Raw genomic sequence first — 23,576 nt, 5'->3', positions numbered from 1 at the left:
CACCTAGGCCGACACCCCAAGATGATTTACTGTGTAATACGGTACTCAGCTCAGGTGATGGCAGTGCAGTAGATGAGGGGGTGCTGATGTCCCAGCTGTACACCGCACTAAAGGACTTTGATGGCCTGGAGGAGATTGATCGTGCTCTGGGGATCCCTGCTCTGGTAGAACAGGTGAGATCTCCATCCCTCCTGACCTACATCATCGCAGTCATTCATTATTGCTTTTCACTGATGTCTTGTTATGATTCTTAATGGCTCTACATCTGCCTGTGTCAGAGCCAATCACTGGAGCCGGACCAGTTCCCCCAAGACCCCTCCATGATGATAGACCAGAAGCCCCCAATGTACCCCCAGCAATTCGGCCCCCCACCATCCCACATGGCGCAAAGGGGCTACCCTGGCGCTCCCATGCAAGAGCCAGGCTTCCACCCCATATCTGCCCAGATGGGTCCACGGCCGGGTTACCCAATGATGAGAATGCAGGCCCGGCCCGGACTCAGGCCGGCCGGGGTTGTCCCCAACCAGCCCAACACACTACGACTGCAGCTCCAGCACCGGCTGCAGTCCCAGCAGGTACACTGGCACCCAGACTGTCCTGACACTGCTGGAAGTGATACTGTTCATTGATTCTTGACTCTGATGTAACATCACTATTTGATCAGCAGCCGTGTGATTGAAAATACATGGAAGTTGTGTAATTGTCCTTGAGGTTGACATTTTGGCAGCTCTTCTACGCACACAGGAGTTAGTCTACCTGCCACCTGCAGTAACATTATGTTGGACTGAAATTTTTGCAATTGAACAGATGAGTTAGATCCATTTAATGCAATCATTTTTATATTATGTGGCGTAATTTAATATAATCCACGTCTCCTTTATGATACTAATTGTATTGATTGTTTTTTGTGTTCTTATCTATTGATTAGTTGTAAATGAGAAGTATGTTTTAAAAAGTAAATGAATATATGGATTTCAAAAAAAATCTAAACTGGTGTACATGTGTTTGTATTAACCCAATTCATGTCTCTTGTCCCCGCAGAACCGGCAACCAATGATGACTCAGATGAGTAGTGTGTCAAATGTGAACCTACCTCTTAGAGCTAATGCTCCAAACCAGGTGCATCATCACTATCATTACATAATCTGTCTGCCCAGACGTTTTGTTCTGACTGTAGGTAGTGTTTACCTGATGGCTCGCAGTGGATTGTATTATTTCCGTGTTATGACGCGCATGTAGCCGTACGTGTTGTAGCTCTATGACACTTGTTCATTCTTCTGCCCCCCCTGTGCTTACACATCATACCTCTCCCTTCCAGGGAACCATCAATGCTCAGATGTTGGCACAGCGTCAGCGGGAGCTACTGAGCAACCACCTGAGACAGAGGCAGCAGCAGCAGCAGCAGGTGCAACAGGCCCAGCAGGTCCAGCAGCAAAGGAGCATGGCCATGAGGGCCCAGGGCCTCAACCTGCCTCCCAACATGGCTGCCGGAGGCCTGAGTAACCCCCGGAACCCCCAGGCCAACCCCCAGCAGTTCCCCTACCCGCCCAGCTACGGTACCAGTACAGGCCTGGCCTCGTCACCTCCCCCCTCCAGCCCCTTCTCCTCCCCTCTCTCCCCCAGCCTGCCCTCTCTCCCCCCGAACCCTCAGCTCCACCTGCATGGCACCTCCTCCTCTTCCTCCACCTCCTCCTCCTCACAGATGATGATGGGAAACACAAACATGATGGGCGGACAGTACGGGGCTGTACTCAGCCCCCAAATGCAGCACAGTGCCTTTCAGTTTCCCAACTCAGGTACTGCTCCCACACCCCAGCCAACCACACACTTCATCCTGACAACCTGTGTGTGTACGTGTGTGTGTGTGTGTGTGTGTGTGTGTGTGTGTGTGTGTGTGTGTGTGTGTGTGTGTGTGTGTGTGTGTGTGTGTCAATGTTGATGTGACAGCATCACATGCTTTTTAGAAACGGCAATCATCTGATTTGTAATGTTATGTACTGATGACTGCATTAATCAGCTGCCATCGAAGAACCCAAATCATACCGCATATTTTAGCCCTCAGTTTTAGAACGTGTGAGTAGCTGTCAGTAAGTGTGATCATACCGTATATTGTCATTATTTTTGTGCACTACCCAAAATGGTGTCCTGTCTGTGCACTCTTGCTCCAGCAGAGGGCACCAGGAGCTCAATAATTCAAGCTTAACTGGGGCTAAACACTTGACACCCGACTCTAAAGACTGTGGCCAGGAAGAGCAACAATCACAGCTGCACCCTGTCAGTCTGACAGCATGACGTGTAATCTGGGGGGGGAATCTATAATCTGGTCTATTGACATGTTTCATTTATCCTTCTGTTAGAGATCATTTCTCTCTTTCCCCTTTTCTCCCAAACCATTTCCTCATCCCCTTTCTTCCTTGTCCATCGCCTGTTTAGTGCTAACATGCATGTAGGAAATATAAACTGCTTGTCAATAACCCCGAATGCAGACTGGGACGGTCTCCAGTCACACGACTCGCCAACACGTGCTCATTCTCCCGAGATAGTTTGTAAACGTCTGACTTTATGTGGCATGTTTTGTGTAAATGACATGGACTCGGTACACTGGTTCGTCGTTGAGCCCCTGCGGGTCGGGTCCGGCTGACCTCTGTTGATACATCCACTGCAGGTATGAGCCAACAGGCAGACGGAGGCTTTGGAGGTCCCGGCACACCGCAGAGCCCCCTGCTTTCTCCCCGCATGGCGCACACGCAGTCCCCGATGATGCAGCAGGGCCAAGGAAACGCTGCTTTTCAGGGTTCCCCTGACATGAACGGCTGGCCGCAGGGCAACATGGGAGGCAACAGGTAGAGATAGCCGCTTACTCCCAAATACGTTTGACCTGGTTATATGCAGATTCCGTTTAACTTGCACTTTGTAAGCGTATGATTTCTTCTCTTTTTTTTCTATAAGTATTAAAGTATCAAAGAGAGCCAGTGACACTTGTTTTTTTTTTACATTTTATTGGTACGCTCAAACAGGAGCTCCTGTTAGCTAGTTTGGAACACTTTTGATGACGTCAATTTTACTTTGCACTCGGTCTCAGGCTTTAAATAATGTGAAGAACTGCTCAGGTTCGAATAGACTTCATCCAGACTCGTCCTTTCCTTTCTGCAGCCATACCAACATCTCTTGAGTTTACCTGACTCTCGCACCTTCCTTGCTTTTCCTCCACAGTATGTTCTCCCAGCAGCAGGCGTCGCCGCAGTTCACCCAGCAGAGTAACAGCAACATGTACAATGGCAATGGCATGAACCTCAACAATGTCTCCATGGCCACCAACATGGCAACCAGCAGCATGGGCCAGATGGCCGGACAGATGAGTGTAACGTCCATGGCCTCAGGGCCCTCACCCACTTTGCCCTCCATGGGACAAGAACAGGTAAATTCCCCGAGACCGATCCCAACACACTGCGAGCTTTTAGAACTGGCAGAATTGACAGAATTCAGCTTCAGGAAGATCTCTCTTGGCGTTGTGAAGCGTTACACAGTTGGGGCGTGGCTTAGACCAAATTAGAGGTTTTCAAGTGGTCCAGTAACATCCTCCGGTTGTCCCTTCGCAGCAGTGGCCCCTGTAGAAACAGAAGGCTTTCGGAGTTTAAGACTTGGAGGTTAACAAAAATGGAACCCTTCCAGTTTTACGCAGGAATCAGGAGACCTAGAAAAACACTAAAAGCTTTGTCTTCTCTCTGTCCACTCCCGACTGCTTATGTCTGCATTCGTCTTATCGTCAGACCCTAAGTGTTTGGGCACACTTACCGAACGGCCGCGCTAGTGAATAATTTACTCGGCAGTACACGCAAGTCCTCTTGCTGTAGTTCTGCTACTTGACTTGAAGTTAGAGGACAGTGATGTAATTAGCAGCGGGCACTTCAGAGCCAGACCATTTAGACTGTGCAGACTAGTTACCGCATGACGGTTCGGAGGTCGGTCCGTCCGTCTGTCCGGACTTTGGACTCGCAGCATAGAAAACTCGACTCCCTTGAGATCCGTTCAACCTACATGCTCTCCGAACTCCAAACGAGGTGCAATCGAAAAGTTCAGAGACTGTTCCTGTTGTGCACGAACGCAGCGCAGCGATGTGCACGGAGCACGAGAAACCGGAACTTTGTGGAGCGACTATTCCGAGTCACGCCGCTTCATCGACATCGACACCCGGGTAACGCATTTTTACCAGCGCGTGTACGATTTTTGCTTTTGGACCTTAAACCTGAGCGGAGAGCAAAAGTAAAATATGTCAAAATCTGCAACGGAGACCCCGGAAAAGTTTTTTTTTTTTTTTAAAGCCTACGACAACGAGTGAGTCGAGGTGTTTCGATGTGGCATTATTGGCCCCGAGTACAACGCCGGAGCGTCGGGTCGGGAACAACCGTCCGGAGTTTTTCTTCGACATTTGCGCGGGTTGTGCTCCGTGAATTTGTTTCAACGTCGGGTTCCACCGTGACGTTCGGAGGACAAAAATTTGGCGCAAACGACAATGGGTCGCGACACCGACAGGAAGTCGATTTCTCCAACAAACGCGACAGCACAACCGTCGCTCCCCGCCGCGCCTGCTGACCGGAAATCGAGTATCCGGCACGCTTTACAGGTGGCGCTTGACGCGCTGGCACAACAGACTTCCAGGCAGCGCTCCGGAACAATGGCGGCGGCGTATTGCTGCGCAAGGGAACTTCTTTGAAAAGAATGGCGACCGTATTTATATCAGGTACGGGTTTTTGGTTGCTGAAGGCTCACTCTCTGAACTTTTTGATCGGCACCTCGTAACGCGATTTGTCGAGACGACAAGTCACTTCCACTCGCTGCTGGAACGTCTTCACTTGGGCCGCACTCCGTTCCTGGTGCTCGTTGTTCATTTAACGCCAACCAAGTTAATCCTTCTTCCTTTGTCTCACTGGTATTATTAGCTTGGTATGTGGGATGCACTGTTGTTGACCATGATGCTTTTAAGCCAATTAATGGCCATGAATATTTAACCAAGGTGCTGCTGTTTGATTGTCTGCACTTCAGACTGTTGTACCGCACCAGTATATCTGTCACCTGATTTACTTCCCTTCCAGGATTATAGAAAAATATTGGCACTTAGATTATTTCAATTATTTACTGTTTGGCCATTAGTGCAGGCGTTTGTGTTTTTTTTAGATGTGCTGGTGTGCTCCTGGATGTTTGTTTGTTTTTTTTTCTAATTGTTTATCGTCTTTTTGCAAAAGTGGCTGATTTTACTCCTGACAAGTTGAAGTCAACTTGAGCTGTGGCTTTATTATATGGCCTTCACGCGTTGTGACCTAATGTGTGTTGTTTCCCTGCAGAAATACTGTTGACCCTCATGGAGCTCTTAACCTGAACCTCAGTGATCGGCTGGTGCAAGGAGCGCGTCGGCCCTTTAAGAATTAGAAATGCAAACGTGTAACCAACCGACTGCCCCTTGAACCAGCCACGGCCGTGCCCTGACCCCCCTCCTCTCCCCAGCCCATGTTTGCCGTCTGTCCGGCCGGGCTCCAGCCCCGAACAGACCCCGGGAGTGTGTGTGAAGAGGGCTTGGGGAAGGATGGCGGATCTCTGTCCAACATGCCTAACCCTCCCGGAGGAGAGCCTCGTGATGAGCCAGTCTATCTGCCTGTCCAGCTGCATTCACCGTAGTGTGACTTACTGTAGGCCTCCTGGTGGGGTACACTGACTTAAGGGGGCAGCGGTGGGTGGGATCCTTTTTGTTCTGATGAATGTATTCCTCTCAGTGGACAGCGGCCATTTACAATCTCATCTCAAAAATGACGTACACTGATTTTTCTTTTACCTTTTTCTCACTCGTTTGTGACATTTCCACATATAGTTCCAAAATGGCAGCAAAGACTCCCAAGTTTCGTTCACAATTATGGATGGAGCTCAGACACTTAGCCGGTTTTGCCTTTTTGCTGTTCTTTTATTTTATTATAATTGTTGTTATTTTAGTTTCTTTTTCTTTTTCCTTTTGTGAGAATTAAGATGTAGAATGAAGATATGGTGGAAAAAAACTGATCTTGAAAAACACTGCAGAAGAATGGTTTGAGTGGAATGGTGAATTCTATGGTTAGACTAATTTAGTCAAGAGGTTTATATAGTGTATTAAATTAAGTTTTATTTTTCTGTATAGATTCATTTTAATTATTGTAGATGATTCTTTATCCTAGTAGCAAGAAGAAAAATATTTCTAAAAGTGTGAAAGAGGCACTTTTTTTTTATAATTTTAACAGTAATGGTTATATTCTTTCTGAAAAGATTCTTCTATTAACCTGAGTAATGGATTATACTTTGGTCCTGTAGTTTCAGAAGATGTCAAAATCAAATGTGGTTTAAAAATGAATTACAGAGATTGTACATACCAATAAGTAAAACATTTTCTTTCCTATTTATTTTATTCCTTTGGGTTTCGGTTTTCCCAACCTGGTCACGACTGCCTCTCGAAGCAGAGCAGTTCTATTTTTTTTGTTTTTTTTGTTTTTTTTTTCCTTTTGTTGTTTTTTTTGTTGTTTTGTTTTTGTTTTTTGGGGAAGTGGAGTGGGAACCTTCACATTCTGATGTTCTGGTACGATGCAGACCGGGGTGCGGGTGGGAGGTAGGGACGGGTTGTAAAGTGGGTGTGCTGTGTATACAGTGTACAGATTATCGCTTGCTTCTCTGCCTTTAGCATAGAACACAACGGAAAAACAAAAAAGGAAAAAAAAACAAAAAAAAACAACAACTATCAATTCAACACAGCCATACAGTAACTCAAAAACGTATAAAAAAGTGTGCTTTCTATGTTGTCTGGAGTGGAAAAATGCTTCATACAAGCTGCTAGGTGCAAACTGTTCTGGTGTGATGTAAACAAGCAATAACAATTACTTGAGAATCTCTTGGGGTTTTTTGTGTTTTTGTTTTTGTAATTTTTGTACAGTTTCCTGAATAAAAAGGACACATTTTTGCTCCGCGTTTGGATGCAGTATTAAACACAGTTTTTTATTGCAGTTTGTACCAAGAAAGTCTACATTCTCACACACCCACACACACACACACACACAGACACACACACACACACAGAGACAGACACACACACACACACACAGCGTTCCTATTAGATTATGCAGCATTGGCTGAGACCCGGAGAGGGAGGTAGTTTGTGATCCCCTATTGACCTCTCTGCCTCCAGCCATTCTTCTATAGCAGAGGTCAGAGTTAAGACTGCACGGTTCACCAGACCTGCTCTGACAGACACTTAGCCATATTTTATGACCTCAGGCAGATAGTTCAACTATAAAGTGTTGGGTGATGACATGCTGTTCTTGTGCCCCGGTAGGGGTTCACGGTTTGACCTTCACAAGATCTAAAAAGCGAGTCATCCTCTCTAACCTCAAAAGTAGATTTTCCTCAACAACAACAACAACAACAACAACAAAAAAGCAAAAGTTTTTATATCGACTATTTTAACCCAGGACAGACTGAGCAAGCCAAATAATCGTCACATTTTAATTGGATTTCTGAATTCTATTCGCTTTCTTTTTCTTTTCTTTCTTTTTCATAGCAAGCGACCACTCGTTTGGTTAGTACGCTTCGAGGCCCACAGAAAACAGGAAATTATACGATGATGTCACTTAACAGGGTCTGATGTAAGATGTTGCAACACAAAAACAGGAAAAGAATCATTCTGAATGTATTGTCATTAAAGGCCTAAGGATGTGATTGATGGTGTTTCTTGTCAACATGTTGACAACGTGGTGTTGCAGTGACACCGTGCTCTTCTCAGCATTTCCAAAGTTGCTCATTGTTGCTTCTTTTTTTTTTTTTTTATTAAGTTCTGTATGAAATTTGAAGCTGTAGCACGTCAACTTTGGGACGAAGGAAGTCTGCATTAACAGTTTGGTTGTCCTGCAAGTGTTTTGTTGTGGGCCTACAGGAGATCACACATTTTTGATAAATGCCTGTTTTGATTGTAAAATACAGTCGTTCAGAAAAAGAAGAAAAAAAAGCCTTTTGAGCCATTTTAAAGGAGGATTCACAGCCCTTTGCAAATTTCCAAAGAGTGTCAAGATTTTGAAATGACTTAAAGCCATGTGGTAGCAGTGCATTTTTTTTGTTTTTTTTTGTTTTTGTTTTTTAGCATTTATAATGACAGGTGCAAATAAAGGTTTTTGCCCCTCCACAAATATCCAGGCTTTGGACCCACTAAACAAAACTATTTTTTTTTTCTCTTAACTTATGCTTTTGAAGAACTTTAAATGCCCTTTTGTATTGTCTGCCAATTTCTTAGAGCTAAGATGCAACCTTGAAATGCTAAAAACCCTAGCATAATGCCTTAGATTTCGTCCGTTCTCGTTCTTGTACATTACACTGCTGTCTGTATAAATTTGTATAGTGACTTGTGTACAATATTGAATGGGTGCATCATTGTTCAACTCTTCTCAGCTGCTGGAGACTCTGTCACACTTCATTGCTCTCTGTTTCTGTGTTGGGTTGAAGACTTTGTTCTTTTATTTCCTCCTCCCCCCTCCCCCCCCCCTCTCACTGTTTGTATGGAAAAGATGATACATAGGGATATTGAAGCAATATGTAAAATACTGTATGGACTCTCTGAAGACGGCTTACTGTTGTGTTTTATTTGATCTGCATTGTTCACAGGAGTCACTGTATACCCGCATCGATCTTTGTACCCCTAGTGTGTGTGTGTGTGCGCGTGTGTGTGTGCGTGCGTGTGTGTGTGCGTGCGTGCGTGTGTGAGCGTTTATGCAAAATTAGATATACAAGAGAAGTTAAAACCACAGTTATGCAAGTTGTGAACTAATATGGCTTCGCTGATGCTATTTGCCTTGTAAATAAAGAATTCTGTTATTGCATTATTTAATCACAAGCCTCTTATTTCATGTGGTTTGAGTGCAAAGAGATGAAAGTTGTGTCCACCTGCACTTTTTCAACTGATAGAAATACGCGAAGAAGAAAGGGTTTTGTTTTTTTTGATTTCCAGAAACATCATGGGATTTATTTATCTTTTTTTTTTTTTATAAATATACCAGACAACAAGTTGAAGAAAGAAGTCCCACATTAATAATAAGCTAATGTGAAAATGCAAGCGGTGATAAGCGGGCCCTCACGCGCTGCACGTTGGGGTCCGCATATTCCCGATTGCAGTTTTAATGATTTTTTTCTCGATCTCACTCCTTATTCTTCTTAAAAAAAAAAAATTAGCTTTTTTTTGGCAGCTTTAACATCTTCAAAAACTCTTTTTGGGGGGGGGGGGGGGTAATGTTTGTGGTAATTCGGACGGAACTCCAAGAAGATTTAGACGCACATTTTAATTTTTGTTATTGATTTTTATTTTAGTTTTGTATTAGTTTTTTTTTTTTATTATTTTGTATTAGGGTTTTGTTTTGTATTGTTGTTGACCGTGGGTTTGGTATTAGTATGACTGCATTCACAACGCAAACCCGAACCCGGGCGGCTTACCCTTAGAGGGACTTGCCCTTCGTGAACCCTTGTGGTACACCGTTGTGGTACACCGTGTGGTTTGGTCTATTAGCATGACTGTACAAACCTGAACCCGCGTGGCTTACTTAGAGGGCCTTGCCCTTCGTGAAACATGTGGCCTACCCTTACAGGGACTCGCCCTCCGTGAATCGTGTGTAATACCTGAGCGTGTCTTCGAAAGGTCGTTTCCAGCTGTGAAGCGGCGTCGCTGGACTATCTTCGGCGCCGGAGGTGAACGATTTGCGGCAGGAGAAAGTTGTTTGACGGAGTTCACCCGGAGCTTTCAGTCAACCGACAGTCTGGTTAACTCGAGAGGTGAAAGATTCGACTTCACCGAGGTTGCTATTAATGGTTCAAATTCCACCTGTTGGTGGTGATTCAACTCCAAATTATGAAAAAAAAACCATCATACTATAGCAAAAAGTGACCCGAAAGTCACTTTTGGGTCACTTTTGGCCGCCACGCCACGGGCACGACCATCGCCGAAAACAAATTCTTTTGATATATTTGAATTCCAAAGATGGAAGACTAAATTTCAAATCGGTCCGACAAAAATCTTTAGCTTTAGACTTCCTGGTGAGTTGACGTAATGGTGCATTGGAACTTTTTTTGTACAATCCCGGTGTGGTACACGTCCACCGAATTTTGTGCATGTCGGTAAATGTAGCTGCCAGGGCATCTCTTTAGGGGGCGCTAGCGAGCCAATTGGCCACGCCCACTCACTACTTTTCCGCCGGGAGAGACACGTGTACCAACTTTCATGAGTTTTTCAATATGATAAAGCCTCCAAAAATGCAGTTGTTTACGGAAAATAGTAATGACGCGGAATCTTAATTCCTTGAAGAACAATAGGCCCTAATTATAATTTGTTTAGGTAAATATAAATCATTAGAAATAGCATGAAAATTATCTTCTTTATTATCAAACTTATTACAGATTTCTTCAGAAATGTTTACTTCAGTTTTTATTGGAAGTGAAAAATTAAGTGTTTTATATACATAAATTAATGTGCAGGCCTTTTTTTGTTGTTGTTGTTGTTGTTTTCTGTTTTTGTTTACCAGCTTAAAACATACCAGAATTTACCTATAGCCTTGCAACGTTCACCCCTGGAGGAGCTTTAATACAAAGGGCCACAAAACTCAACAAGAAAATGCCTTTTTTTTTCTTTTTTTTTTTTTAAACACAAAACAATGGTACACTAAAATGATCAACAAACTCGATGACAAACAGGAAAAATTCTAATAATTGAGTTTTTTTTTTTTTTTTTACAAATTTTGGAGCATGTGAGAGAAAGATAAATGCTTATTTGGACCATTCTTTTCTCTCCTTTAATAAGACATCCAACAAATATCTACTCCACCGGGGTCCCGCAGATAAAATCTTATTGTGTGTGTGTGTGTGTGTGTGAGACTGAGGCGGTAGGGGGGGGGGGGGTTCTTCGTTTGGAACCTTTCTCAATCGGCCTCATTGTGGCAGATAAAGCAGAACCTGAAGTTAACAGGGTGGGTTGTGCCGGCCTTACAAAACGTATTCCTGTTGGGCATTGAGATGTATGAGGCTGAGCTTCTCCCTTGGCCAATAGGATGGAAGGAGCTGGGAAGCATCTTCAGCGGACCTGGCTGCATGCAGGATAGGTTCCCTCAGATGACCGCAGACCAACCCGCGGACACGGAGGTCTGAGCAACAGACGTCCGCTCTCGAGTTTAGACAGACTTGCTGCTCCGGGCTGCCTGCGGCATAATTTGGAGATATTTTTTTTTTCCACAGCGTCTCGAGTTCGCCGAAGGAGGTCGTTCGGACCGTGTTCTGCGGGAGTGACGGAGGAAACTTCACTGTGAAACGAATCTGTTTTATTTCAGAAGGTAAGCTGCTTTTCCATGTCCTGAAAACTTGGAAACATCCGATTGCTGTATGTTTATGAAACGACACTGTGTATGCTACTCGCTGATTTATTTGGACTATTTTTTTTTTTACGCGACTCCTACTTGTAGCTTTTTATTTGTACATTTTTAAAGCATACATTTGGTCCAGGAACGTGTTTTTCTTCTCCTTCATGAGATCAAAATTACGCACGGATCGTGACGCACTCTTTTACCCTCTTTCCTTTTTTCATTTCGCTTCTTTATTTTTAAATTATTGCACGGTAATTGAACGAGTCCGTAAAATGCTTCATTAATGTTTGACCTCTGCTCTGACCGACTGTTCTTTAATTAGTGTCATGACCCTGATTTGTCCCTCTATTTACTGGCTGATTGGTAAACGGTTCCTAAAAAAAACACACGCATGTTCCAGCCGGACACTGATGAACATTTGATGTGGGTGGGTGGGTGTGCGTGACCTCTCGGCTGGAAATATTGCAAAACAAGCTGTCCGATTTCACTGCGGATATCTCTCCATCTCCTGTAATAGCTTTGTTCGATATTTCCTCAAAATGTTCATCTGCAACAGTCAAAAAAATAATTGAATTGAATTTACAGCTTATTATTCTCTTTATGTTATTTACAACTTCATATCATATTATTTAGTTTATTTAGGCTATGTTTGAGGGTTGTCCAATGTATTCCGCTACATATTCTGTTTTTGGGTGCATATTTTGTCTTTAGAGTAAGTATTTCAGGTGTGGTCAACTTTTTTTTTTTTGATGTCATGTTTCCTTTTATAGATTTCTTGCATTAAACTTTGATAACCCCCCCCCCCCCACACACACACACACACACACACACACACACACACACACACACACACACACACACACACACACACACACACACTCTCCCCCACCCCCCACCCCCTTTCTCTCTCATCCACAGAAGGACACACCGCCAGCTCCATTTGAACCTTTGCTTCACGTGATGTCGGTGTCCCTGTCCAGCATCCCTGTAATGCTGAAGGACAAGAGCTTCCAAGCCAACATGCTAAAGGGCAGTCCCGCCCGGGGCTTCTACCCGGCCCCTCTCCCGGGCCCCCATCACTGCATGGACTTCTTCCAGCGGACGCACACCCTCCTCCACCCACTCAAGTCCCTCGGTCGTCTGGTGTCGGACACTCACGCCTCCCTGCCGCTCGGCCTGCACGGCAGGGGCCCTCCGTTCCTCGGCCAGGGCGGCCACGCTGCCGCGGTCCTTCACGAACACGTGTTGAGCGCCTCGGGCATCCCGTATCTGAGCCAGATGTTGCCCGGACACCCCGTGTACTCCAAACCAGAAGAGCTGGCTGCCGTGGTGACCGAGCACGCCGCCGGTCCGCTGTCCTCGGACTTCAGCAGCCCGTCCAGTGAGAGGTCTTTAACCGCCTCTTGCTCCGCCAACACTCCGCCCAAGCAGAGTTTGTTTCGGCTCCGCTGCGCAGACCTGTCGCCCGTCAAGAAGGGAATGTCGTATAATTTCAGCGAGGACGACCTGTTCACGGTGCTCTACGGTTACTCCGGTGGGCGGGAGCGCAGTGTGGGTCACGCGATATCGGGGCTGAACCTGCCTGAAAACTCAGGTGAGACTCCGGTTTATGGGCGATGGATTAAATGACTGCATTCTCTATTTTTTTGTTTTTGTTTGGTGTGTCTTAATAGAGGATAGGAGCTACACCACTAAAAAAAAATGTCTAAAAAATAAAAAAAATACATATTTATAAAAAAATAAATAATAATAATAATTATAACACTGCTTTGGTAACCGTCAGTAACTATTCAAATCCTCCTCACGCGAAATAGGCATTTAAAAACCCACAAGTTGAAATGCCCGATGTGTTCATTTGTGTTGGGTTTTCATTTCAGTTTCTAATTCGCACATCCTCCCGCTGGACAAAGTAACGCTGGAGCTTCCAGAAGGCGAGCCATTTCAACTTTTCTATCGCCTCTCACCGCGTGCTTACAGGGCCGAGTTGTGAAACTGCTCTGACTCTTTTGTGTTGCAGGGTTAACCATCCTCCGGGCAGCTTGGGGAAACGCTTCCCACTGTGGAGTTTTCACAGACAAAAGCAACGTTCCCAAAGGCGCGCGTTTTGGACCTTTCCCGGGAAAGCTGGTCAACACCAGCGAGATCAAAACGTACGATGACAACACCTTGATGTGGGAGGTAAAAAAAAAAAAAAAAAAAAATGTCCCGCCGTCCTGACGCAGTCTGCGAACTGCTTCCTGTTTTTTTTTGGGGGGGGGGCCCCATCTTCACCGCCACTGTCCCCGGTCCAGGTGTTTGAGAACGGCCGCCTGAGTCATTTTGTGGACGGCAGAGGGGGATCGGGAAACTGGATGTCCTTGGTGAAGTGCGCTCGTTTTCCGGAGGAGCAGAACCTGATTGCCCTGCAGGTCCAGGGTCAGATATTCTACGAGGCCTGCAAAGAGATCAGTCCGGGCCAGGAGCTGCTGGTGTGGTACGGAGACTGCTACATGCAGTTCCTCGGGATCCCCCTCACGTTGAAAGACCCCAGAGAGGACTACAACGTGGTTCCGCCCGCTGAAGGTCAGAGTTGAAACCCTACAGGCTCCTGCTTTTTTTTTTAATCGTTTATCTTACCACCACGTTAAAAAAAAAAAAAACCTTGTTCCGTGTCTCCTCCAGATACCGGTGAAGGCTTCAAGTGTGACAGATGTGGGAAGGTGTTTGCGTACAAATACTACAGAGACAAGCATCTGAAGTACACGCGCTGCGTGGACCAGGGGGACAGAAAGTTCCCCTGCCACCTCTGCAAAAGATCTTTCGAGAAGAGGGACAGGTTACGGATCCACATCCTGCACGTTCATGAGAAACACAGGCCTCACAAGGTACCGCCGTGTCCCCCTGCTTTTAGTGAAAGGGTGTCCACGCAAAACCCCCATGACGTCGTTATGACATTACATCATGAATTGAGGTCGATGTGAAAGTTTGCGTGGTGCTGAAAGAACAGCTCCCTACTGTGTGCTTCAGATTTTTTATTTATTTAGGTCTGCAGTTAACTAGATAAAACAAAGCATCAACTCAAATATACCAACAATTCGTTATTTAAAAAAAAAACACCACTGATTTATGTTTCTGATTTTCCAGCCACCAATTTTTTTTTTTTTTTTTTTTTATAACTAATGCTGTTAGTTTTTCGTTTTTTTTGTTGTTTTTTTTTAAGAAGGAAATCGGTCTTAAATGTATGCAACCAAAAAAAAAGTTTAGAAAAAATGTGGGTCTTTTATCCAAAACAACTAATACAAATTTAAATAGCTTTCTTATATTTGCTTGATTTGCAGTGCTCAGTGTGTGGAAAGAGCTTCTCGCAGTCGTCCAGCCTCAACAAACACATGCGTGTGCACTCAGGAGAGCGGCCATACAAGTGTGTCTACTGTAACAAGGTAAGAAGCCTTTTTATTATTATTTTTTTTTTTAATCCGAAAATAAAGTTTTCTATAGCCTGATAGTCTTTAGTTGGGCTCATGCAGTTTTATTTAAAAGTTATATAGCCTTCAAACCACAAGTATATTTATCGAAATAAATAGGCTACTTATCCTAAATATTTAGTGACATTTAAATTGGTGTTTGACTTTGTTGCGCTGTTTTAAAAAAAAAAAAAAAATTAAAATACGAAATGTGAATTTAGCGAGTCTTTTAACCACATACGTGAGGCTTCGTAGCAACAAGAAAAAAATATATATATATTTTTCAGCAATAACGGATCTTTCTATTGAGACTTTCATCTAATGGAAGTCTTTGAGGCTTTTATCACTCGTGTTTCCTCCTGCGGATACCGTAAGTGCAGGGACCTGCAGGTCTTCTACTGCTCCTCCTCGAATCTTTTTAAAAAAAATTTTTTTTTTTTTTTTTTTTTTTTTTAAACCAAGCCGTATTTCGGATCCATTTCGGGCTTCCTTGTTTCATGGTGCATTTGGCACGAGCCCCTCGTTATTGTTCCTCGCGGCGGGCCAGTTCCGCGGAGGCACTTAAATGCTAATTATCGCCAGATGTACACCCACCCTTTTGTGTTCTGAGATTATACTTTTAATTTATGGCCCTAGAATGAGCAGAAGTTTTTTTGTTCTTTTTTTTTTTTTTTCTCCCCCTTCTATGTCGTCCCCTTTTTATGCGCCCTATAAGGACGTTTTGTTTAAGTTAATCCCCTTTCTCCCTATCGGGTCTACTTAAACAACAGGCCACGAGACCAGTGATTTACCCTCTTTTTTTTTTAAGGACCAGGTATCACCTCTGTGGTGATACAAAAAAATAAATAAATAAATAAAATCGAAATAGTCCTATTAACAAAATTAAAACAATTGACATATTTTTTTTTTCATCTTTTAAAGTTAATAAATGGTCAAATTCAGTGTTTATAATGATTTTTTTTTTCTTCTCTCTAATAGCCACTTTAAACATAATTAGAAACGCCCCTTCAACTGCTTTCTGGCCCCTAAAAAAAAAACGTTTATCTTTATGAATAAAAATTTAAAAAAAAAATTAACTAGAAAGGGAAAATGAAAACATTACACTCGCTGAGTGTTTTAAAATTCTCCACTCTTTCAGGCCTTCACTGCTTCCAGTATTTTGCGCACACACATACGACAGCACTCCGGGGAGCGGCCCTTCAAGTGCAAGCACTGCGGGAAGGCCTTCGCCTCCCACGCCGCCCACGACAGCCACGTCCGCCGCACCCACGCCAAAGACAAGTCGCATCCGTGCGAGCTATGTGGAGTGTCTTTCCAAGACGAGCAGGAGCTGAAGCATCACATGAAAAGCCACAACAGTGAGCCAACTATGTTCATACAAGAAGGGGAGCTACAGGCCGCACAGCATTAAAGTTATATCTGTATTTACAGTTTTATTTCGTGAATAAGGTTGTTTTCTGAGTTGATACATAGATTGATCGAATATTGAGATGAATAGCAGTTAAATATATGTCAGACTAATAATCGCCTTTCCTATAATAAGGTAAATCCCTTATAATTTTATTATTGCTATAAAAGAGGGAATTGTGCATTATAATAGCATGATATAAATTAATGAATAATTTTCTATCTTTCTTTCTTTCTTTTAAATGTTCCTATGCTGCAGTTCGTTGCACGATAATGTTGGTTTCTTCGTATTCTTATTTATTTACAAGATTTTTATTTAAAAAGTAAGTACAGCAGGCTTAAAAAAAAAGAAAAGAAAAGGTTCGGCTTTGAAATCTTATTTATTTGTGGCGTTATTTCCTTCCTTTCCAGACAGACAAACCTTGGACAGCACCGTTCTTACGCCCTCCCCGGAGAGCGGACTGCAGGACGACTCAGAGTTTCCAGTGAAGGATCATCCAAAATTACAGACGAGTAACGGACAAAACTTTCCTTATTCCGGGTTAACAGTTTTAAATCCAGAATACCGGCCGTGGAAGTAGGCCTCATTATGTTCAGTAAACTAATCTCATTCTGTGATATGACAATTATCATAGGAAGTCCATAGGCTACCTTTGTGGTGAGACCATGAGACATTAATAAGTAAGGCCTACAGTGAGATAGAGATAGAGATAGAGAAGATCAATCTTGTGGGCTTTCTTTAATTCACTGCTGCATATACAAAATAAATTAAAAAAAACAGGCCTATTTAAATAAGTACATGATCATTTAAATGTTAGTCAAATATGTCTACATCTATTTATATGAATATGTTGTGTGTTGTTCTGTGGCTTAAAGCTCTCACTCTGCAATAGTTTAGTGAGCCCAGTTATATTTCATAGTGCATATTATTATTATTATTATTATTATTATTACACTGGGTTTTTCTTGCCTCAACTTCCGCTTAAAAAGCAAATCATTTTTGTATCATTGTAGATCTAAGCATATTAATGAATAAAATAAATGTTATACCATCTCAATTTACAATGTATGATCATATTTTTCACTGTAATGTGGGCCTGCAAAAATCAATCAAAAATGTCCTCTTTGAGTGTTCGCTTTTTCACGATCAAGAATAATAAATCAGCGCATGGAAACAAGATGGTTGGTTTTTGGTTCATGTCTGATTTGGTCTTCTGTTACAATCACAGCTGAGAAGGAATACATTGCTTAAAAACGAATTAATTGAACGGAAACTCCATTGGGCTCGTAATAAAAAGTGAGAACGACTAATGATTTTGTCACAATGTTTATTGCAAAAGGAACTAAAACCGAACGTTTACTAATGTATGCGGATGTGTCTTGCCTCCAAATGTGTTATCAGTGTCCGCCTATGCAGTTAAATTAAGTATAAAATTGTTAAATAATTTAGACGACGCTACACTGAGGGTGCCCGCCTTGCATGGCTGCGTGCGTGCGTTCTTTGTATGGAACCTGTGCATTATGCATGCTGGTCCAGTTTCACATATGCACCAGTCCAGTCAAGGCATGTGTCCCTTAGTGTGCATCTGCAGTGATGAATTGGTGACTGCATGCTCACAGTAAAAATTAACAAACCCCGCTGGAATCAAATCAATGACAGTGGAGTGAAGCTGTGAGGTGGCCAATCGCTCCTCACACAAAGGAGCTCGCCATGAACTGACATCTGCCCTCACACTGTCACCGACTGTCCCACATGTGTTCCCCTGAGATCAGATAGATAGAGAGAGAGAGAGAGAGAGAGAGTGTGTGTGTGTGTGTGTGTGTGTGTGTGTGTGTGTGTGTGTGTGTCATGTGTGGTGTTAAGTACCAATTGGCACTGGTGGTGGCAGCAGCATGGGTTCTGACAGGAGACACAGTGTCCAGTCTTTGTCTCTGTGCTCTGTTATGTCACCTTTAACCTCTGGGTCACCATACTTCACAGTGAGGGCATGTAGTCACAACAACGCTGCAACTGGGCTCAGTGAGCGCCGAAACACGGGTTCAAGCGGTCGTAGAGGAGAAAGAAAAATCAAAAAGGGCGAGAAAGGGATTGAAAACACAAAATATCTTTCCGAAAAGCATGAAAAAAAAAAAAAAATCAAAGTTTTTTTTCTTAGCCTAGATGATTTCTAATGTTGCGACGGTATTGGAGTGATTGATGGCTGAAGATTAGACTTTTTGCTCCTCTTTGCTGTACATCGTTCTGAGCTGTGTGCTCAGAGAAGGGCAGTAAACGCACTCTCCTCTCTGTTTATTTTCTGTAACGGATGGACAGCAGCCTTTGGGGTCAGAGGTCACAGGCTCACCAAATGTTTAACAGCCTCCCTCTTCCTTCAAATAGCCAAAATATAGATGCTTGAACAAGTACAGATCAACCTTCATTGGCCGTGCCCCTCCCATGTATACAGCCCCCGAGCCACCATGAAGGGGTCTGTTGTGAATAGAGGGGATACTCCCCTTTGTGGTCTTCCAGGAGCAAAGGGGTGGAGGAGACGGATGGGACAAGAAACAAAGACAAAAAGACAGACAGAAGGAAAAAAAAAAAAAGGAGAATGAGCTGTCAGAGCTGAGATACTGAGATTGTTAGCGTTCAGTGCTGAAAGATTGTTTTTTACTAGCACCTCCCTGATTGGCTGATTCAGGACTCAATGCTCCAGCATGGAAGAAGTTTTTTTATCTAGGTCGTTTATACGGATTGATTTCACACTTAACCTCCTGGCAAGTTAACAGGGCCTCTAAAGAGCTATCCATCAGATTCATTTCTATATTAATGTGATATTAATGATAACAGCAGGGCAGTTTTATAGCTATGGTTGGCAGAGTTGAATTCCCTCAGGTTCCAGCAGGGGACCACAACTCTTTACAAAACAATGATAATGCCTTGATACGTTACACTGCTCAAATACGTCACCTAAATGCTGTGATTAATGAGTCATGTTTATTGGTATAAAGAGTAGAGTGCTGCTGGTGAACTATTCTTACAACTGGGGCCATCTCATGCATTTAAATGTATTATCTCCTCTCCTCTCCTCTCCTCTCCTCTCCTCTCCTGTATTAGCTTCTATTGATTGCCTAATAGCTCTCAGTGTGTGTGTGTGTGTGTGTGTGTGTGTGTGTGTGTGTGTGTGTGTGTGTGTGTGTGTGTGTGTGTGTGTGTGTGTGTGTGTGTGTGTGTGTGTGTGTGTGTGTGTGTGTGTGTGTGTGTGTGATGTAGTCTGATGTTGAGGCTACAGCTCCAGACAGGCCTCAGACTTTAAGCTGAGTGGACTCATAAACTATAACCACACCAGCTCTGTCTGTCCGTCTGTGCCTCAGTCTTCCTCAAACCACATGAAAAAAAGAAAACCGGTGATGATATAAACAAAGAAAAAAAAAAGAAGTGTTTTTCTTGTTGTAAATTCTAACACTTTATAGCTCACTGATGCCTCTCTGCAGTGGGCTTGATCATCTTTCTCCTCTCTGTCCTAATATGTAATTGTATTCCTATTTTATCTTCTTTTTATTCTGTTATTCTTTGTTGTACTTTTATATTTCTTCACCTCAACTGAAGCACTTGTATTTACCTCTGCTTTAAAGACACTAGATTTGATGTGCAGCAGTTGAGATTGGAGGTAGATTTTCTTGGATTGTGTTTATCAGAATTTTTTTCTTTTCTAATTTTGCTTTGTTGTATTTTTATCCAGCTTTATTGTGACATTAGGTTTAACCTGGCAGAGATTACAGTGGCATGTTATCTGTGTGACTTCTACCTTTAAAGAAACAGTAGAGTTAAGTTACTTTAGTTTGAATGGATCCACTGAACTGTGCCCCCCCCCCCAATCCCCTCCCCCTCTCCCCTCCACCCCCTGTCCCCTCAGTCAGGAGATGATCAGCTTGTGTCCTCCCTTTCATGCCTCAGGTTGGAGCTGTTGTTGCCGGCCGCTGATTTCCACTGGGACGGTGGACAGTACAGCAGGAGACACACAGAGAGGCTCAGCAGCCTGTGCTGCTGCTGGCTGTATGAAAGGCAGATCAAACACTGTCTGCAAAGCCTCTCCGTATTGTTCCCGAGTGTGTGTGTGTGTGTGTGTGTGTGTGTGTGTGTGTGTGTGTGTGTGTGTGTGTGTGTGTGTGTGTGTGTGTGTGTGTGTGTGTGTGTGTGTCTTCTAGGTGGGATTGATGCGTGAGGAGGGCAGATGGCCTTATCCTTCTCTGTGGGGGCTGGTGTGAAGTTCCACTGCGGTCCCACGGGGCAACATATTTGCCGACACGCGCAAGCACGCGCGCACACGCGCGCACACGTCACAGCATGCCCCAAAGTAACCCATCAGAAGATGTACTGTATACCTGTGTTTAAAGTCTTAAGGAACTTATCCACATGTCTCTCTCTTAATCTCTGTATCTACCTGTCTGTCTTTCTTCACCAGTCTCCGTGAATCATCCATCTATCCGGCTTTAAACGATTAAATATCTATCTCACTTGTGAGAGAACTCAAAAAAAGCATAGTCTTGCTCCTGTTTGAACTATTTAACCCCTGATGGACTGCTGGGTTTCTCTTTAGGCCAATTCATATGCAACTGTGCTGAAAGGAGCTGCTTTGCTTGTAAGGTTGACATCTGGCATTGTCATTCGGGATGTTAGAAAGTGTTATAGAGCTCATCTCCCCATGCATCGCGCTTTACAATAGTTCTCTGTGTGCTATTTTTGTGTCTTTATGCATGGGGCTTTTGTATGTACCCTACTGTTATTCCTTTGGGTGATGGAGCTCGCAGTAGGGTAGTGAGGAGAGGAACTACTGAAACGGTAACCCCCAGCTTCTTCCCGCTCCGTCACACTTTTCTGTTTCCACATCACCCCTCGTTTCTTGTTCCCCCTCTTCATAAACTGCAGGAAGTTGAAACCTTTCTCTAACAAAAACGCATGTCAACATTGTATATGTTGTTCTCTGACCGTGTAATTCCCATGTGACAGCCGCCTCGCGGTGCTGGCCACCCCTGTTGTGTGAGGGTATTCTCAATCGAATGTTTCTCTCTGTGGGGTGGTGGTGTTGAAAGGCCCTGTGATGTCTTAAAACGGTTACTTTTTGGACAGTGGAAGCACATGCTGCTCGGACTATTGACTCAATGAAAAGGGACATACTCCTGCATTGCCTGCATAAATGCAATGATGTGAAAGTACCTCCAGGAAATTCTGAAATTTAAATAACTTGAATCCATTGGTCAAAAATGATTTCTGCAGGCCATTAAAGGTGCAGCTGACCATTTAGTAAATGTTAGATTTCCAGAGATCAGAAGGAGCCTAAGAATGTGTGCCTTCTATCAGTAAAAGAAGGACTGCATGTGTTGTTCCTGAGGGAAGGATTTACGACATATGGACACTGTATTCCGGCCACATGTGCCGTGCCCATACAAGGTGACCTCCCTGCCTCTAAAGATGTTTGCTGCTGGTCCAGCTAATCCTAACTAAGCTGTCCATTTAGATGAACACTCAGAGGGCAACACTCATGTATGGCAGACACAGAGGCCATGCTGTCCTGTCAAATAGAGATCTGTTTGCTTTCTTGCTGTTACTGTCTGATTGGGGGAGGAAAGGGGACGTGGCTTGTGTCTTTTATATAAGAGGTAAAGATTTTGAGATAACCTTACACTGATTGTAATGCATACCTATAACTGTGGTTTGAGAAGAAGCTACAGAGCAAGAGAGAGTGGAGGAAGATGGAGTTGCCATCCCTCTTGGAGTGGATTAGCTAATAAGCACTCTTTGTCTTTTCCTCACCTCCCTTGTTCCCTTCATCTCCTCTTCGTGGAGAATACACAATCACCAGCCGCACAGGACAACCGATGATTGATTCCCCCATTGAGCGTCATGAGAGCACAGGAGTGGGCCTTACAGAGTACTATAACCCTGCAAACCAGTGACTACGTCTGCATGTGTGACTACAAATCTGCACATGCATGCCCATGAATGTGTTAATGTACGTGCACAGGAGGCCATGTAAAGATACAGCGATAGATGTTGGGGCAAGTCAACTACAAATTCAGCAAGAGCCGTCAGTCACATTAAAACCAAACAAACAGCACAGAGACAAGGAAGGACAGCAGCTTTATCAGCTAGTTAGTTCCCTCCTCCTCTCATCACCTCCTCTGCCCCGCCTCACCCTCACTAATCACTGCAATAGTGCTGCTCTATTAACTTTTAGTCCGATTTGAGGAGCCAACAACACAGTTAAAAGAAGTTAGTGTGTGAGGCAGCAAAGAATTAAGTCCAGGAGGTGTTTTAAAAGTCCGATTTTATAGAAACTTGAAATCATTTTCAGGTTTTAACAACCTCCTATATATGACCTTTCTGTATTGCTGCTATTCCACGACATGGTAAGACTCAACTCAACTGCACTCGCCTTTTTGTTTTGTTTTGTTTTCCATCCAGCAAAAGTTTTGTATCGTACCTGCCACCTGGTACTTTTTATTTTTGCTATCACTAATGTTGACTTTACAAGCTGGCTCAATCCCAGCCCACTGATTGGTCAGAGAGAATCCAACCTGGGATCACTGTAAATCATGTAATACATCTGTCAGATCACTAGAGGGCAGCGTGTCAGTGTCATGGCTTTGCCTAAGCTATGCGTGTTATGTTTGGGGGGGGGGGGGAGGAAACGAGGGTTAGGCACAAAAACTACTTGGTTAGGATTACAAAAATATTTCTTTCACAAAAAAAAAAAAAAATCTACATTACTGTCATCACCAACTCAAACCCTGGTCTCTTGGTTAAAGTGCGCTGTTTTGACCTGTGCCATTTGATGTGCGTCTACTTTGTAAATTGAGATGAGGCCAACCGTCACACTAGACTCCTCTCGTAGACTCGTGGGTGTATTACACGCTTTGGCATGATAGTGAGCTGGATTATTATCACTACATGAATCACTACGTCACTGCATCGTCATTGCGCAACACAGGACATCCGTCACAAACCCGCCACTGTTGGATCGCCAAGCTAATAAGCGGCCACAAGTTTTTCATTTACTTAACAACCCAGTTAATGGCAACCTGAAAATTGATCAGCATACGAGAGTCGCGAATACCATCCCTTTGATGTCCTCCATTGGTCTGGTATGAGTCGCGTTAAAGGTGATGTTATGGTATTTTAAAGTGCCGTCCAGTGGTGCCGTCGCTATTCCAACTAGCTAGACACAGGGGGTACTGTCTGCAGCGGTAAATAAAATCCAGAAAAGAACTCAATAACAGACATAATTAAGTCGAGTCCAGTTGATCTATACCGTGCAACAGAAAAAGCGGCTATTGATATTTCATG

At 43.7% G+C, this 23,576-nt stretch overlaps 2 protein-coding genes and 1 long non-coding RNA gene across 5 annotated transcripts in view; all 3 read left to right on the top strand.

The window, feature by feature from the left end:
- LOC138623896 (uncharacterized) overlaps positions 1-8,879 on the top strand; it is a 106,554-nt gene extending 97,675 nt beyond the window's left edge. Inside the window, exon 2 of the long non-coding RNA XR_011311109.1 lies at positions 8,765-8,879. This is a non-coding gene — a long non-coding RNA (uncharacterized lncRNA). The remainder of the gene's footprint in view (positions 1-8,764) is intronic.
- The window catches only part of ncoa2 (nuclear receptor coactivator 2), a 60,907-nt gene extending 52,028 nt beyond the window's left edge, over positions 1-8,879 (top strand). The window contains exons 16-22 of one of the 3 annotated variants that reach the window (XM_069703688.1): positions 50-173; positions 279-575; positions 1,042-1,119; positions 1,319-1,796; positions 2,666-2,843; positions 3,214-3,418; positions 5,343-8,879. In XM_069703688.1, the coding sequence (XP_069559789.1) occupies positions 50-173; positions 279-575; positions 1,042-1,119; positions 1,319-1,796; positions 2,666-2,843; positions 3,214-3,418; positions 5,343-5,354 (1,372 nt within the window). In that variant the 3' untranslated portion in view covers positions 5,355-8,879. Of the gene's footprint in view, positions 1-7; positions 174-278; positions 576-1,041; positions 1,120-1,318; positions 1,797-2,665; positions 2,844-3,213; positions 3,419-5,342 lie in introns of all 3 variants that reach the window. The other 2 variants (XM_069703689.1, XM_069703687.1) reach the window with 2 other exon arrangements.
- A 3,480-nt stretch (positions 8,880-12,359) lies between these two features.
- Positions 12,360-16,830, top strand: prdm14 (PR domain containing 14). The gene is made up of 8 exons (XM_069703474.1): positions 12,360-12,993; positions 13,277-13,330; positions 13,417-13,577; positions 13,691-13,961; positions 14,061-14,263; positions 14,717-14,818; positions 15,981-16,200; positions 16,661-16,830. The coding sequence occupies exons 1-8, from the start codon at positions 12,360-12,362 to the stop codon at positions 16,828-16,830; spliced, it is 1,815 nt and encodes a 604-aa protein (XP_069559575.1).
- The last annotated feature ends 6,746 nt before the right edge of the window (positions 16,831-23,576 follow it).

The sequence above is a fragment of the Brachyistius frenatus genome, unplaced genomic scaffold (genome assembly GCF_029030835.1).
Source record: "Brachyistius frenatus isolate BFR_SWC_R1_liver_20210118 unplaced genomic scaffold, ASM2903083v1 Contig_47, whole genome shotgun sequence".
NCBI lineage: Eukaryota > Metazoa > Chordata > Actinopteri > Embiotocidae > Brachyistius > Brachyistius frenatus.
The sequence above is the reverse complement of the archived record's forward strand: the minus strand, read 5'-3'. Positions and strand labels throughout refer to the sequence as shown.